This window comes from Saccostrea cucullata, unplaced genomic scaffold, assembly GCF_032062105.1.
Source record: "Saccostrea cucullata isolate Sc308-1 unplaced genomic scaffold, CSIRO_AGI_Scuc_v1 ctg2254, whole genome shotgun sequence".
Taxonomy (NCBI): domain Eukaryota; kingdom Metazoa; phylum Mollusca; class Bivalvia; order Ostreida; family Ostreidae; genus Saccostrea; species Saccostrea cuccullata.
In genome coordinates this window covers 44,497-61,963 of record NW_026936263.1, presented here as the reverse complement: position 1 = coordinate 61,963, position 17,467 = coordinate 44,497, and the positions used below count along the sequence as shown (strand labels likewise).

At 31.9% G+C, this 17,467-nt stretch overlaps 2 protein-coding genes across 2 annotated transcripts; both read left to right on the top strand.

Moving 5' to 3' along the window:
• Positions 1 to 2,506: 2,506 nt before the first annotated feature.
• On the top strand, positions 2,507 to 8,863 carry LOC134245150 (uncharacterized). Its single transcript, XM_062727409.1, has 6 exons — positions 2,507 to 2,602; positions 2,993 to 3,187; positions 5,443 to 5,564; positions 6,396 to 6,525; positions 6,616 to 6,706; positions 8,092 to 8,863. Exons 2-6 carry the CDS (start codon positions 3,034 to 3,036, stop codon positions 8,564 to 8,566), a joined length of 972 nt encoding a protein of 323 aa, XP_062583393.1. The 5' UTR covers positions 2,507 to 2,602; positions 2,993 to 3,033; the 3' UTR covers positions 8,567 to 8,863.
• Positions 8,864 to 13,306: 4,443 nt separating this feature from the next.
• Positions 13,307 to 14,032, top strand: LOC134245151 (uncharacterized). The gene has a single exon (XM_062727410.1). It carries the CDS (start codon positions 13,307 to 13,309, stop codon positions 14,030 to 14,032), a length of 726 nt encoding a protein of 241 aa, XP_062583394.1.
• Positions 14,033 to 17,467: the final 3,435 nt, after the last annotated feature.

Genomic DNA, 17,467 nt, shown 5'->3' with positions numbered 1-17,467 from the left:
GGTATTTATGTAGAAAAATTGCAAAATCTCTGGCCGTTAAAGGGATAAAACGAATTTAATAATTGTTATTTTGACATTTACGCAATTGGAATATTTACCTAGGGATCCGAATGCAAATGTTTACAAAATCCTCTGAATTTGAATGAAGAACAACCATCAGAGACATGTAATGTTACATGTAATATCGGAGCTGATGACCATTATTTTGACGAATGTGGTGGACAAAGGGCTTATTCAGTATTTCAGTCAGCTGGTAATAGAACTCTTTTAATACATGCACATTATTTATTTTTAACTAGCTAAGTTATACAATTTACCACGATGAATTAAATTTCAGCTTTTTTGACATTATAGACACTGCTTCTTTTATAATACAAGGAACATGTTAAATGACTTTCTTTGTCTTTGGTTATTTGCAAAATTATTTTGTTATAAAATATTCCAAGGATTCACATTTACCTCGAAGTTGATATTTGTATGAAGAATGTTCTTGAGTTACTTATTGACAATATCTATGTATTTTTCAAGACCAAGTCTTCCATGAATACATCGGAATTTTCATGTGAATATTTTGCATTTTTTATCAGTAAATATATTTGTACATGTACTTTCATACATATATGAAGCCTATGTTCCTAAACATTTACATGAAATTCATATATGTGTCCACTTCATATATTGTCGTAAACTTGAAATAAATATTAAATAGGGTCTGTCTCCTCTGTTTCATATTTCGATATTTTACTGCAATAAGACATTAATGGTAATTTAACAACAAAACTGTATGATAAACGTGATGACTTCAATTCTATTGTCAAATTTCCTCGTTGTGTAGCAATATGCATTTATATCCACAACTTTTCGAATATTAAAAGTAAATTTCAGAATATGAAAAGCCTTTCCATAGCTTGTTCTTGTTGTTTGAAACACTAGAGAAGGCATTAGAACTTGAGTTGAGTGAAAATGTCATTTAATGACCAGATAAACGACGAAAATGAACGAAAACACATAAATATACAATATTACATACAATCATGTAAATTATAGCTGCCGTGGGATAAGGCCAAACAATGAATAATTTCAACTTAGATATGATATATTGCGAGTTAGTGCTTATCCCAGCTATTGTTTGATAATGATTACCAAGTTTGTGTAACAAGAAGATGACGTAAACAAACATATTTCGATATTTTACTACCATAAGACATTAATGGTAATTTAACAACAAAACTGTATGATAAACGTAATGACTTCAATTCTATTGTCAAATGTCCTCGTTGTGTAGCAATATACATGTACCTTTATGACCTCAGTAGAATTTATGTCTCCTACTTGATTTTATTTCTAAAACGAGTCAAGCTATTAACAAATAAATTTATGAAACAAGATTATCAACATTTTAGTTTGAAGTCAACATTTTTAAAGTCCTATGCTCGGCACAATGACCTTGTGAGTAGGTACAATCAATAAAATCAAGGTTGACTACATTTTGTCATACTAAATGTTAGGCCATTGTTTTCAAAATGCATTTTCAGAATTTAATGTTTGTCCGATCCTGACAAGAAGCACGCAGCGATTATGACAGGTCGGCAAGGGATGCTAACTCCTCTATGGCTTCTGACCCCACATCTAATGCTTCTAGAGGTTCCTAGTTGCTCTGTTTCCTGTTTGTATTGTTTCAGAAATGGACTATTGAGATTAAATACTGTTCGTTATCACCAAATTCCATTCCCCTCCAACATCTTACATTTAAGATTTCTATTAAATTATTAATAAAATTATGAAGGAAAATATGATTTTAGATAATGTAATCAATTGTCAACACTTACTGTTGTCATCGTTTAATCATAACAAACGAATTATATATAAATATAATATACCATACATCGCTGAACAGCTTATAGAAATTTCATATAAATAGCGGATATTCAATGTTTTGTAGTTGAATATGGAATTTATTTCACGAGTGGGACAGGATTTTTGATATTTTCACGAGTGCGAAGCACGAGTGAAAATATCAAAAATCCTGTCTCACGAGTGAAATAAATTCCATATTCAACTACAAAACATTGAATTTTCTGTTTATTACATTTTTTTATAAATTCTTTGATTTTTCCTTTGCCTCTGTCTTTTTGTAATACAGTCATAGGCTCGTGACGTCATAGTTAAGCGGTTGAGACGTCATAGCTAAGTGAGGTGAAAACACTGTAAACATGAATTTGGAAACATATTTTTGGTAATTTTGACAGTTTTATTCGCTGTCAGAATAGTTTATTTATTTCCATCTATCTTATATATGGTCAAAGAAGATTTTTTACGGCAATGGGAAAGGAAATCGAGAGTTTTCCCGCACTTCTGATATTCGTCACACTGTGACAGGATATCATTTTGATATCCTTTCACACTGTGACAGGATATCATTTTTATTCAATGAATAAATTACAGTATTTCACGGGTAAAAATGTAATAATACATTATTTTTTAGATATGGAAAATAATCAAAATGAATCATTTTGTATTGGTATCCACTGCACAGAATTTCCGAAATTTTACTTTGAAAGTGATTGTAATCGAAGATACCAACCTTTATGCAAAAGTTGTGGTATGTTATTTCATGTAAGCTGAATCAACGTTCAATTTGATATGAATTTTAGCTAATGGAATTTTTCATTAAAATAATATAAACAATGTCTCATATTTTATTTATTTACAAATTATTATCTTTATTAAAACACTTTCCAAGTTTCATTTTCTTTAGTTGAAATATTTTGTACATGTAAAATTCATGAAACAGATTTGAATACAACTATGTATTGTAATGATTAGCTTTTTTGATTCTATCGCTTTTGTGTATTTCAAATGAATGGAATGATAAATAAGTACCCCCATTGCATGGTATATACAGACATAGTATGCAACCTCAAATTATATAATGTAGTCTAGTATATATATAGAAATAAATGTTCACATTTTCGCTTTAATTCCATTTAAGATGTTCCAGAAAATCGGGAGTTTGAACCCTGGTCAGCCGCAATGAAATACTGTAAATCTGCAAATTCGTCATCATACTTATTTTCCAATGTATTCTTGAACGATATCAACAGAACCTGTATCTCAATCAATAGTATATTTACTCAACCATCTTGGCTTGGAGTGGCTGCCGAATTATACAGTGGGATTGATCGTGGTATGATAGTATATCAATTTTTGTTGTTGTCGATAAGAACACCGTAATTTAAACATGTTAGATGCTCCTTTTGAAAATGCATTTTCATTCACATGAGGGATATATACATGTATATCACAAATACGTTATCAGTCACAAAATACGGTTAATCCTTCGTATTCGCATAATCTCACAATAAAATCTGTATTTTATGTTTTCTTTTCTGGTAAAACGAAGCTTTTTCAGAAATTATTAATACATTTACTTTTACTCTACGCTATTTAGTCTTTAATAAGTGATGGTCGTCCAGAGATTTTGTGGCTTTTTTTTTGTATATTGTTAAACGTATCTCAAGAGAAATGTTCACTGTTATGGAGACAGTGAAGAGTTGCAAATTTTGTCAAATACTCGGCACATACGGCCATTGAGCAGTGAGGGATCTTTTTCTTCCCAGCACCTACCGCGACACGGGACCTCGCGCGGTTTATTCTGTCTCATTCGAAGGAACGATCTCTACGTATCATAGTGGAATTTGAACCCTTAAGAAAGGATCAACTCCTTACTCCGCGACTCTAGAGCGGACGCTCTAAACACTGTGCCACGCGGGCGACTGTTTACTATGAATGAGTTGTAAGAACAAAATATATAACAATAAAACAAATTAACCCTTAGACACATTTTATCGCATTGTTATTGTTTTAGGAGGACATTTAGTCTGGGCAAGGTTCTACATAGCACTACACAAGATTTTTGTATAATTGCTGATTGCATCGCCTTGAAATAAAATTACTATCTTCCGTATAATTCTTTTAATTATCTCCATATTTCTGTTTGAAGCTTTAACAAACTTGCAAAAAATGAATTAAAATTTAAATTGATAAAAATACATACACAATTTGTATATTTTCGCTCCTACTATGGATTCATCGGGACTTTTAACGTTTACGTTGATGTTGCATATTTTAATATCTGATTCCGTGACTGTGCCAGGTACCCTACCACTGACCCATCAATATATCATAATTTTTCTTTTTTATAAATACTTCTTTCATTTTTTTTTATTCTAAGTGTTAGTCAAATGTATTTGCAAATTTTCCCTGAAAGACGTTTGTAGATATAAGGAAGAAAAGAATATACACTATGTCTCAATAATTTTGGAACAACCTATGGAAAGCCAACGGGTTCAAAAGTCCAACTCTGTAATTCTTAAAATATACACATGTTAACCTGTATTTGTAAACTGTAAATCTGAATTTCATAATTTGTCAATCGTTTTCTCACAATTTGTTTATTGTAACAATCCAACGTAATTTGACAAGTGTTAAACGCAAATGCAAGTGTTGCCGATTCCCTCATGTTATTCGTAGACTTGCGAATTGTCAACTTGTGATATGTAAATTGCACTTTCGTAATTTGTAAATTGTGCAAGGTTGCATTATGGTAATGCCTATTAAGACGAAAGGGGGCGCAATACGGGTGGCAAGTTAAATCGTTGCTTAACAAATAAATCTTTTCCCCAATTCTTCCCACCAAAAAAATATAAAGAAAGGCTGATGAAATGTGTACAAATTAATTTCATGTCTGTTCGTGAGACTGTTTGTTAAATTAACAGGGGATACTAAAGTAAAAACTCTCAACAATCCTGATTAATTTGAATTTTGATATTTTTAAAAGCCTTTTCTGCAGTGTGTTGGGGTTGGAGAGGTCTGGACCCCCTCAGATTTTCAATTATGAATTTTATACAGTAGAAACAATTAAGAAATAACCTTCGACCCCCTGTAAGGAGTTATGGACCTGTCTTAAACAATCAGAAGTGTCATATACATTAACCATCCCCCCTAACAAACACACACGAAAATGCGTTTGGATGACTTTTTGGCTTAGACTCCCCCTCCCACACACACACTTTCTTTGCAAATTTAGATATAATGTAGGCATTGAAAATTGAGGTTCACACCCCCCTCTGCTTCTTGTCATTATCGGGATATAACAAAAAAAAATCCAAATAAATATCCACTAATGAACATGTTTGAAGCATTTAAGGGTATGGTGACGAACTAAATGCATGTACTAGATGTAATAAGTGCTGTAAATGAATATATTTAAAATAAGTATTTTGTATGTTAACATTCACCTGGCTTTGGCAAGTCACGATTTCGTTTTTGAATTATCATTACAATAAACTCCTTGTTTCCTTAAAAAGAAATAAGCAAATAATACACATTCTATGTATGCGTTAATTTGTACGTAATTGAAGGCTGTATATGTTGTCATAGGAAATAAAATAGAAAAAGAGGAGGAGAAATATTATCATCAGTGCATGAAATGCAAAGATCCAAATGACTGCGACCATGCATTATGTTCTAAACAATTGACGGAAAGAGTATATTGCATGGAGGTATGTAAAACATCCAATTCATTATTCTGAATCAGGACACATCCTAGATACTGGAATGCAAATACTTTTGTGTTATCAATTGTATATGACAAATTCAATAGCTAATGAGAACAATTAAACAAAAAGTGGAATGTCAAAGCTCTTTTTTGGTTCAATCATATACAATACCCACCATAGTTTCTCTCACCAAATTGAACATCTTGTTAAATATACATGTATAAACATTTCGAAATCCCGTCAAAGCTTCAAAACCTTCTCCTTTATGGATAAAAAGTTATTCAGAAAGTTATTTATTGTTGTTAAAATAATACCATCTTTGCACTTTAGCTTGAATAGACTTTCATAAAAAGTGCTCTGTTAAACTCCTTTAAATCCTGTAGCTTAATAATACACGGGGTGAAAAGATTATATGTAATTGCATTACAATCATGAAAAAATAAGATTATTTATATTTCTTTTTTTTTTCAAATGAAACAACTTTGTTAAGAAATTATTGTTGAATCTTACAACGAAACGTTGTCCAATTATGAAGATTTCGGGAATTTCGAAATGTTTCTTTTTGATTAATGTTATACTTAACCCCTTATTTGAACAAAAATGTTACAGTAAGTAAGTAGTATTTGATTGATTGATCGATTTATTGTATGTTGTTTTACGTCCCATTCGAGAATTTTTTTCACTCATGTAGAGACAGCAGTATCTGAGAATTACTGTATTTTACACTATCTCATTTTGTTTTGCTCTCTCTCTCTCTCTCTCTTTCTGTCTCTTTCTCTCTCTGAGCCTCTTAGTTTACTCTTACTTACACTCAAATTATATTTACTTTTAAAGAATGATAATCCTGGAATCCATGGCACTGAAGATGACCTTCATTCGGCATCTCAACATTCAAGAATTCGAAACTGTAAACCTAAAGGAGAGAACAAAGCTTCTTCACCAAATGATCAAGACAAATCAAAAAGTAATTCTCTGTATGCTGCTCATCATACAGCTTTGTTTACTTACAACTGATTCCATGTTTAAAAAGATATACATATACATTTTTTTTCAGAAGAGAGCAATGTTTTCAAAATAGTCATCCCTGTAGTTGTCGTAGTAACGTGTCTTATTGGAGGATGTAGTGCAATTTTCCTGATATTGCGGTAAGGTTTGATTGTGTTTGTTTGTTTGTTTTTTTTTATTATGTCGTCCCGAACGAAGTCGGGGACGACATATTGCGATTATACGCATGTTTTTGTTGCACAAGCTGTTTCTCGGAGATGGCTGGAACAATATTCCTGAAACTTTCCTCAAAGGAGGATCACTGGTTGTAGTTGTGTTGTGTGGTTATTCAGTTTCAAAATGGCTGCCGTTGCCATGGAAACCTGAAAAAAGCGACGAATTTTGTCCGCGTGTGTTCTCTCTGGTCCCTTGAACAATCTTCATGAAATTTAATTGATGTAATGATAAGCATCTGTAATTGTGCTCATTGTATTTAAAAATTGGAAATTGTCAATAGTTTCCATAGAAATAGGGGGAAAGTGAAAATTCTTTAACTTTGATTTTTAAATCAAAGTACTGAAAGTACTGAAAGGACTGATACAAGTTGATGGTTTTCTAAGCTTAGCTATAATGGGTATTGTTTTAGTGATGAAAAAAATGAAAGTCTTGTCTAGTTCAGGACGACATGAGCTATTGCTTGCAATAGCAGACTTTCTAGTTTATACTTGTCTTTGTTCGTCAGGAAGTGTAAAGTATTCAGTAGCTTTCTTTTTTTATGAAGTTTGATAAATTATATACCAATATAATTGATTGTTTTCACCGTTTACAGTACGTTTTGCTTGTTTCTTCTCGGAAGATTTTCATTATATTCGTGTACTCAAAGAAAAAATAAATAAAAGACTGAACATATTTTCATGAGATATATGAAAATGCATCTTTAAGAGAAAAAAAATGAATTACATGCAGGCTTGATAATGGAAGACAAAGTTCAATATATTTATTTATTTATTCATTAATTTTGGGGGTTGATCGTTAAAAAGATACATTGAACGTTTCAACTTTATTTCGCTTCGTTTTGTCAAAAAGGTGTATACCTATTTTGTTATTAGGTTACTTATTTTGAAACTGTCCTTTAGTATAATCTAACAGGATTATTACTCTACTGAGAGACAAGATTTGCCTTAGATATAGGTTTAGTCGAAAGAATATTAGCAATGACAGTTAAGAAGCCAATAATTAATGTATCATTATCATGAGTATATACCTATCTATAAAAGTCTTTAACATGTTAAATAAGTATTAAATCACTATTTAATAAAAACAAAAGATTCGGAAAAAAATTATTTTAGATTTGATGAAGCTGTGGTAATTCAAATAATATTTGAGTGTGTAAAAAGAAACTTATCTAAAGTGTCTTCTGCATAAGGTACATACTTACATGTATGCCCCCCCCCCCCCCCTTGTGTACCTTGCATTGTAATTTCGTTTTCAGAAAATTAATGTTCTATAAAGAAATATGCTTAACTCCCATTTAATTTTGCATTAGAAAAAGAACACAGAAACAGTCAGCTAAAACAACAAAAACCAGAAATTATGAGGAAAGGGGTAAGCATCCAGAATCTAGTATAAATGCTACAGAAGGTCACGACTACTTTACTCTTGAGTCTCAGGAAAAATGCACAAAAATACCAAATGCTCCAAATGTGGATTTAGCCCTTCAATCTAAAGACAATACTTATGATCACCTTCGAGTAACATTTGCCGGGACCGAAGTGGCAAACAGAGAGAATGATTACGATACAGCAAGCAAAACTGCAAAACTAGAACGTCAATTTTCTGGGAATACCGAAGAAAATTATGATCATCTGAGACGGAAGATAGTCAACAATGAAGACAATATAAATTCGGCTTATAGTCACATCTCACCTCATACAAGTGAACAATCTGATTATGATGTAGCTTCTAGAATTAAAAATACTGAAATAAGCAGTATATACAGTCACCTGAACTCAAATCAATGACATCAAGGAGTTGGTTAACCCGCGACTTTCCCTTCTAATGCACTTGGCGAAGGAATAGTTATTATCATTCTATATTTACGCTGTAGAATAGACGCAGCTACACTAACGAGGGTTATTTTTTTTAATAATGACAACTATAAGAAATCATTTTAGATGTGAAAGGAAATTAGCTTTTATTTATATTGGTATGTCCTAAATCTTAGTAATGTACAGTACATGTAATAAATGTGAAGCATTCTTAAGACAATGAACACTAAAAGAAATTGAAATATCATGAAAATACATTGGGCTTGATAATTTCTTTCTTTGTCCTGCGAAAGGGAACGGAAGTCACAAAATGATACGATTTTTGAGTTCAAGTAGCATTAGTCATTTTAAGTGCTTGAATGAAATTCAAGTCTTGGCCTCGTATCTATTGTGAGGATGACTGGAGTTTTACTGTGTAAAAACTACCATTGAGAAACTCTTAAAGGGTCCTCCACACACCCACAGATTATGTTCTCATATTACTGGGCATTACTTTTAACAAGCATTTCAACCTTTAAAAACTGTCCAGGGATTAAAATGTAATTTATACTGATTTTTTAAAATAATTATTTCACAAGTTTCAAGAATTTTTTATTCCAAGGCGTTTACATACCTAGCACAACAAATTTTGTCTCTTACCCTTTCGTATATTTTTAAGCTCACAGAATAACCATAAAATCTTAATTTTATCGATCAACATATTTTAACAGAAATTTATTTTATTTATAAAAAGTACAGTGTACATAAAAATTATTTTCCTCAAATACATCTCGAGAAAAATCAATAAAGACTCCTTTTGAAGAGAAGAAACATTAATGATTTATATTACATAAAAAAATTGAAATAACATTAAATGCACTGATGTAGAAAAAAATATTTTCAAAATCTTGGTATCAAAGTTCCTTTTCGGAGTTATCTTTCATGTTGCCCGGGACTCAAAAACTTTGGCAAGTCTCTGCATACGTCACCATACTACATTTAGTAATTATATCTGGCCACTGAACTGGACAGATTTAAAAGAGGAAAACTACACAACTGGACGAAAAAAGTGCTGAGAATCCCAAATTTTACTGATAATGTTTGATAATTACTGATACGGTGCTGTTCTTGCTGATAATTACTGATATTTACTGTTATTATTACTGTTGTTGCTGATAATTTTAGTTGTTGCTGATAAATACTAATAATTACTGTCGTCTTTACTGATGAGTCTGATAAATACTGATAAATACTGTTGATGTGCTGTCGTTGCTGAGATTTACTGATAATTACCATGGCCACTTTTTTTAAAGCTAAAATAGAATTAAGGGCTATAAAACTTTCAATTATTACTTTCTTCTATTTAAATAATCATGACATTTAAATATTCTGCTAATGACAAAAATTAAACACTGTTTTTAATTCATTACTATGATACTGTTGTGAAAATTCTGAAATAATTAAATGAAATCTTCAGCGTATATTAGGCAAATGTTTTCTACAAATATATGAGAAAATAGTATGATTTATCTGTAAGCTAGATGAATGGGTTAATTATTGTATATTTTTACTGAAGATATAATTTATAAAATTTTCTGTAAATAAAAAGAACATATTAAGACGATCTTTAAAAAAGTTAACTTCATCACCGCCCTCTTTCGACTCCAAGAAAGGGTAGGGAGGTCAGTGATGTTTATTTTTCAATAATAAGAAATATATCTGGATAAAACATGTTTCTTACAGGTTAGAAAATTTTGATTTGCACCGTTTTCACTCGGTCAACTGGTCAAGAGAGGACTGTCACAGCATTCGCTTTTTAAAAATCGCCTTTCATAGAGCTTTTATTTTTTTGGTTTTTTTCATATTTACGTGTTTAGTTTTCTGGTTTCTTATTGTAAATTTTTTAAAATAATTTTCTCGAAAATGAGAAAGTTTATACTTTTTTTTAAAAAAATCAATTAAGTTAGAGATAAAAACAGGGGCGAATAATTATATTCAATCTGAAGGCACAGGTTTCTCTTTATTTATTATTTATTTATTTATTTATTTTCTATTTATTTATTTTTGAACGTAATGCAAGTGTTTGTAGAATGTCCCAGAATATAACTCTTCTGCATGCACATGTACAAGGTACACACACCACATGTGCAATCGGCAGATGGGGGCTGATTAAAATTTAGTGGTCAGAATCCCTAGTGTCGGTATAAGTGCAGAGGTACACAAGTGTTTAAATATAAAATTTTGATGTCGATGATTTATTAAATTTCATGACACAAAACATTTTCATTCATTATGATTTAAAATTTCATTATTTTTTTAAATTTAATTTTATGACATGAGAATTCAATAAGATAATCATATGAGACCTAGTGTAATCTATTATTATGTTAATAAAGTTAATTATCAAATTGATCGATTTCAATCTTGGATGATCAAATTGATCAGTTTTCATTGATCAGAAATCGATGATCAACCTGTGATTTGGCTGTGCTGTGTAACTCTCTTGGTCCCGGGGTAGAACGGGGACCGGCTACAACTTGTATATTCCATGCAAATTGTAGTGGTCAGCGTAACAATGGGCACTAATCACCTATTGTTCTTCGTCTGCGGCTACCGGTGTACACAATAAACAAACTACCTACACTGTACCTGCTACTTTGAGCAGAAACAATCTTCACCAGTTAATGGAAAAAAGAATTATCCTGTAATTTTAATTTTGACGAATAAAATTGATGTAAAATTTTTTTAGCAAAATAGGACAGTGCCGTATTAAAAGAAAAAAAAAGAAATGAAGTGTTTCAATGCATGAACATTGTACAGATTTAATAATTATTTTAATCTGCATAACCTACCTATCTAAGTTCAGTAATTTATTTCATTTTAAGCACATTTCTTGAGGTAAATGTAAAAAGAATAACCCGGGGAGGGGTGTTTTCTGTTTATAATGGTTTGGGGCCCGTGAAACGGACACGAGATATTGATACGGAACATTTGACTTCCTCTTATAATTAAAAAATTCTGCAAAATGTAAATATAAATTTAAAAGAATTAGTTGGTATAGTGAAAGCAACGTTTGTAATAATTTAAGAATTATCTGAACATAATTCAGAAACAAGGAAACTCGACATCACTGACTCCGAAACAAAAATCTTTAAATTTATGAATTTTGAATGTTGGTAACATGACGTTGTTTATCGCATTCATGAATAAAATTCATGTTCTGAATTTTGTATCATTCATTGATTCTCTAAAATAATTTTATGTACATGTATATAAAAATATGAAATAAGCAATTATAACATGTATGATGTATAAAATATAGCATTAAAGAATTAGCCTTTCGTCGTTAACAGCATTTCAGACCCCCTTTCTGTGCTACATGTACATCCAAGTAAAATCAAGTCAATAAGCGCCCAACCAGCTGTATTGTTCGTTTATACAAAGGCCCCGGACAAGGAGAACATGGAATGAAAAACAAATTATAGTCTTCGTACAAAATTATTTTCTAATTTGTTGTACGGCGTAAAGAATGTACTAATAATTGACCCGATTCTCAAAAGGAAAGTAGAACTCTTACATGTGGTTGAACATGCAACAAACAAGACGGCATTTATGGAAACAGAAATTTCCAGTTTTATTTTATTTTTTCTTTACTGACTGGCCATGTATAACATGTATTAGCAGTTATTTAAATTGATCTCGCTGCTACCGGCAGCGTACAAACCAATTAGGCCGATTCTATATTTACTACTATTAACAAAGAAAGACGCATATTTTAGCCACTGAAAATCCCACTGCATCAGATTTATTGTGTACCGATGGCTTAGCAAATAATTTTTTTAAAGAGCGAAAGAAAGTCTAAGAAAGTGTTGATACCGCATACTGATATATACAGTCTGTATAAAAATCGCATGGAGGGCATAATCAGAGATCTAGAGCGCACTAGTTAAAATATTATAATTTATAAAATTAAAGATAATTTAATTGATTGTTTGAACTTGTCACATTCTTCAATAAAAGGGCATACTGTATGCTTCATGAATATTTTTTTGAGAAATAGTTCATACTGTCTTGTTAAATTGAGAATTGTATGTAAATCGAGAGAGGGGGAAGGTGTACATTACTAATAAAGCTTTACTAATAAAGCTCATGCATGTACATGTATATGTTCAGTTCTCCTCGAGAAATAATAATTACAACCATTAACAAAGATGTCCCCTAAAAGCTTTTTATGATATAATTTGAACATTTTGATATGAAAATGATTATAATAAAATTAATATAGTCATGAAATATGAAGACAATTAAAACATGACTTTAAATAATTTATGTAAGTATACGATATGTTTGCGCATGCGTGAGATAAAGCGGTAGTCTTAAAAAAGGCTCCGAGTATTTTTTTAACTTTTTCTGTTATTTAATCGTTTTAACTCAGTGAAATATAGGGATTTTGTGTCTTATATCCATTGGAACGAAGATGTTCGGGAATGGAGCCTGGAACCGCGATGAAGAAGACGAAGAAACGAAAGAATAGGAATGTAAACATCAGTGGTGAGAGTGAACAGAAAATTTGTTTGAGTACTAATCAAGCTTCAATACCAAGAATCCACAGTATGGATCCTCAAAATGCTCAAATCAATGCAAGTGTGTGCAATCCCGCCATTATGCAATACTCAACACCAAAGGCAAGTTCAAATTATCAAGGAAACGGTCAAATCAATCAGTTCAACCCGTATGGACCTCCAGGTGGTCCAGATCAGGAAAAGATCAGAGGTCATAGTCGAAGAGAACAAGACTGTAATATCTGAGCTCCAGACGGTGAAAAACAATTTATTTGACCTGAATGAACGACACCTGGATCTCCAAATGCGCACAGTGCGGGATAACCTTATCTTTGACGGAATCCCAGAAGCTCAAGAAGAAGATATAGAGGCAGTTTTGAAAGAATTTATCCACACTGTAATGGGAATCGAGGAGGGAATCCAGTTCCACAGAGTACACAGACTTGGAAGGAAAATTCCAAATAAACACCGCCCAATTATAGCAAAATTTGTGTTATTTAAAGAACGCGAGAGAGTAAGAAGAGAGGCCCCCGCCACGCTAGTAGGAAAACCATTTGGGGTCAATGAACAATATCCAAAGGCTATAAACGACCGAAGGAAACTACTCTATCCGCACTATAAACAAGCAAAGCGACAAAACAGAAAAGCGGTGATGGTTGCGGATAAGCTTTTTGTCGATAACGTTAGAGTCTATCGATCAGACCCACTGCCCGATGACAGACTGGTACCAAACCGTAACCATTATGCGCCTGCCATCCCCATGGAATCGGCACCCTCTTCCAAATACAGATCAACTCTACGCCTGAACGTAACGCTGCCCTCCGCCAGCAACCCAGAATTACGCGTTGCGAACACGAAGACTAGGATTACCATAGAGAGCAAAACACCGGATGTGTAAACATATATATATATATATACATATATATAGATATAACGACTCTCTCACCTCTCCAGCAATAATAAGTAATTCAGAATTAAAAATTGTTAGTTTGAATGTCTGTGGGCTCTTATTTAAACTTCAAATTGTAGAATTTATCGAATTTATCAACCAGTATGATATTGTTTGTTTAACAGAAGCAAAAACTGATGAAGCGGATATTATCGATATTCCTAATTTTACAGTATTTAGTAAACATAGGTCAAAATTAGCAATACGGAAATCTGGTGGCATTATAGTATATATTCGAGATACTCTAGCTAAATATGCTACTGTTGTTATAAACGAATGTGACAGTGTACTGTGGATTAAAATTGCAAGTAAAAAATGGGTAACATAGATGATTTGATAATAGGAACTGTTTACATACCACCCTCAAATTCTCGCTTTTCCTCTGTTGAAATTTTTGATGCACTTGAAAGAGAAATATCAAACATAGCAATTGAAAATAAATGTATATGCTTAGTTGGTGATTTTAATAGTAGAGTGTCAACTGGAAAAGATTTTTTAAAATATTTAGAAACTGTAACCCCTGTTATTGGTGAAAATATTTTACTTGAAGAGTATGTTGATGTAAACCAATTGGAAAAATACTATTTTGCTGTTGAGAGTCTGAGAAAATTGAAGATGAACTTAATATATATCTGCGGCTTTATGTTTTACTTTATGCAGATGAAATATATATCTGCGGCTTTATGTTTTACTTTATGCAGATGATACTATTCTATTATCAGAATCCCCTGAAGATCTCCAGTACCAACTTGAGATGTTTGCTGAATACTGTAAAAAATGGCATTTGAAGGTTAATAGTGCTAAAACAAAAATTGTTCTATTTGGTAAAGGTAAAAGATGTAATAATAATACATTTAAGTTTGAAGGTGTTCCATTGGGAATTGTTGAAAATTTTAAATACTTAGGAGTAACATTTAGTAAAAGTGGATCTTTTAATTTGAATATTAAAGATATGTATGAAAAAGCTACAAAAGCAATGTACATGTATGGTGTTCTTGGAAAATGTAGAAAACATAATCTTTCAATTGACTGTAAACTAGATATGTTTGACAAAATAGTGAAACCAATTTTGTTATATGGTTGTGAAATATGGGGATTTTGTAATGTCGCTCTTCTAGAGAGACTTCATCAAAAATTTTGTCAGCATATATTAAATCTTAGGTCTTCCACGCCTAATTTTATGGTGTATGGGGAACTTGTAGATATCCTCTATCTATTAATGTTAAAACTCGTATGATTTCTTTCTGGGCAAAACTTGTGGTATCACAAGGCACTAAAATGTCATCAAAACTATTATTTGTGTTAAAAAATTATGATATACCATGGTGTAATGCTGTTAAAAATATTTTGAATGAGTGTGGATTGGCTTATGTATGGCAACAAAACTCTATTAATATTACACGGTTAAAGAATAAGGTGCAAAATATTTTTGTAGATCAATTTAAACAATTGTGGTATAGTGATATGTATAATTCACCAAAAATTCTTAATTATAGATTGTTTAAAAAATCATTAACTTTTGGGAAATACTTGTTGAATTTACCTCCTAAACTTTCTATGAAATATTGTATTTTTAGAAATGGTAATGCTAAGCTTCCAGTTGAAACAGGCAGATGGTATAATATTGTAAGAGAAAACAGAATTTGTCACTTGTGTTTATGCAAGGAAATAGGAGATGAATTTAATTATTTATTTAAATGCACTGACCCATACATTAAGAATTCTAGATTAAATCTATTGCCCAAGTATTATTATACAAATCCTAATGTTTTTAAGTTTGACCATCTATTTAATTTGAACAGCAGGGAAACATTAATTAAGTTATGTAAATTTATTGGAACTATAATGGAGAGAGTCGGCTCTCTTGGTCTGTGACATTGTCATTTTTTTTCTTTTTTTCTTCGTCTCATGCATGCTTAATTAATTAATTGTAAATATTTTATGTAATATCCTCTCTATACTGTTTTGTACAGTTTATGAGAATAGAGTCTTGTCTTGTCTTGGTAATAATATTTAATAAAACACTTTTCTTAAAACAAATTATAATTTCTCAGGCTATTTTAGTCCCTTCCTAGCTTAAAAAAAGTGACCACAGTAATTATCAGTAAATCTCAGCAACGACAGCACATCAACAGTATTTATCAGTATTTATCAGACTCAACAGTAAAGACGACAGTAATTATCAGTATTTATCAGCAACAACTAAAATTATCAGCAACAACAGTAATAATAACAGTAAATATCAGTAATTATCAGCAAGAACAGTAATTATCAAACATTATCAGTAAAATTTGGGATTCTCAGCACTTTTTCGTCCAGTAGTGCTAGAAACGCACTCGCAACGGATAAACCAATCCGCCCTCTAAATAAATTCGATGGTCACATCCAAATGTTGACATTTCAACAATTTTGTAAAATGACACAACGGGAAAAAATTTTTGTTACACACACAAAAAAAGATTTTTTGTTACACAAGTTTAATCAAAATTATAAAAGGAAATATTTCTGAAAATAAGAAGAGGGCTGTTAGATTTTCCTGTTAATGAAGGAGCAGCAGTATATTTTCGTTATAAGAAGGTAAGATTATTCTATTTTTTTTTTCAAAATAAAAGCCTTTATGTGTCGACTGGAGGTCAGAGAGACATTTTAGACAGTGGCTATATATAGCCATAGGCTTTTGCTGCTGGTCTGGGCTATGAATAAGCAAAAGTGTAAACACACGGGGACCCTAGCTGAGATATTTGCAGTCAAAATAATGACAGTAGACTGGCTTCGATGTTTGAAAATAGAATATACATACTTAACAAATACTTTGAAGTTATTTAAAAGACATTTCGTTATGAAAAAAAGCCTAATTCCTGATATTTGCCGTTAAAGCTGAACACGATTCGTAAAAAGGAATCTGTCCGCCATTTTTATTCCCGATTCTCGCTACTCTGCAAACCCGTATGTAAAGGGCGCAGGACTTAGTTACTGTTCAGTGTAATCAGTCGACACCGGTGTAGACGGACGTATGCTATACAGGACTAGGTAGCGAGAATAATAACGTAATACTTCGTCAAATGCAGCAAAGTAAGATGCCAAATAAATTTACAATTATAATTGGACAATTCAGTGCAGTAAACAAACAACACATATACACATAACTGCAATAAATGTAAACAAAGGTAATGCAAGATAACCAGCAAAAACACGGGTCGCCATTCCACGCCGATACACGTGACAATAAAGCAGTTAGGTGTAACGAATGCGACGAGTTTACCCTAGTGTTGATGTATTGCAGATAATGATATCGAAAATGGCGTATGCCTATTTACGATTCGTGTTCAGCTTTAGCAAGCTTCATAAATACGGACACGTAAAAGACTTAACGGATAATAATCC

What these genes read in the sequence shown, in the direction of transcription:
- LOC134245151 (XM_062727410.1), top strand. Translation starts at nt 13,307, where the DNA reads ATGGACCTCCAGGTGGTCCAGATCAGGAAAAGATCAGAGGTCATAGTC.
- LOC134245150 (XM_062727409.1), top strand. Translation starts at nt 3,034, where the DNA reads ATGAAATACTGTAAATCTGCAAATTCGTCATCATACTTATTTTCCAAT. An exon ending in ATACAGTGGGATTGATCGTG is followed by an intron (nt 3,188 to 5,442) that starts GTATGATAGTAT and finishes ATGTTGTCATAG; the next exon opens with GAAATAAAATAGAAAAAGAG. An exon ending in TGATCAAGACAAATCAAAAA is followed by an intron (nt 6,526 to 6,615) that starts GTAATTCTCTGT and finishes ATTTTTTTTCAG; the next exon opens with AAGAGAGCAATGTTTTCAAA.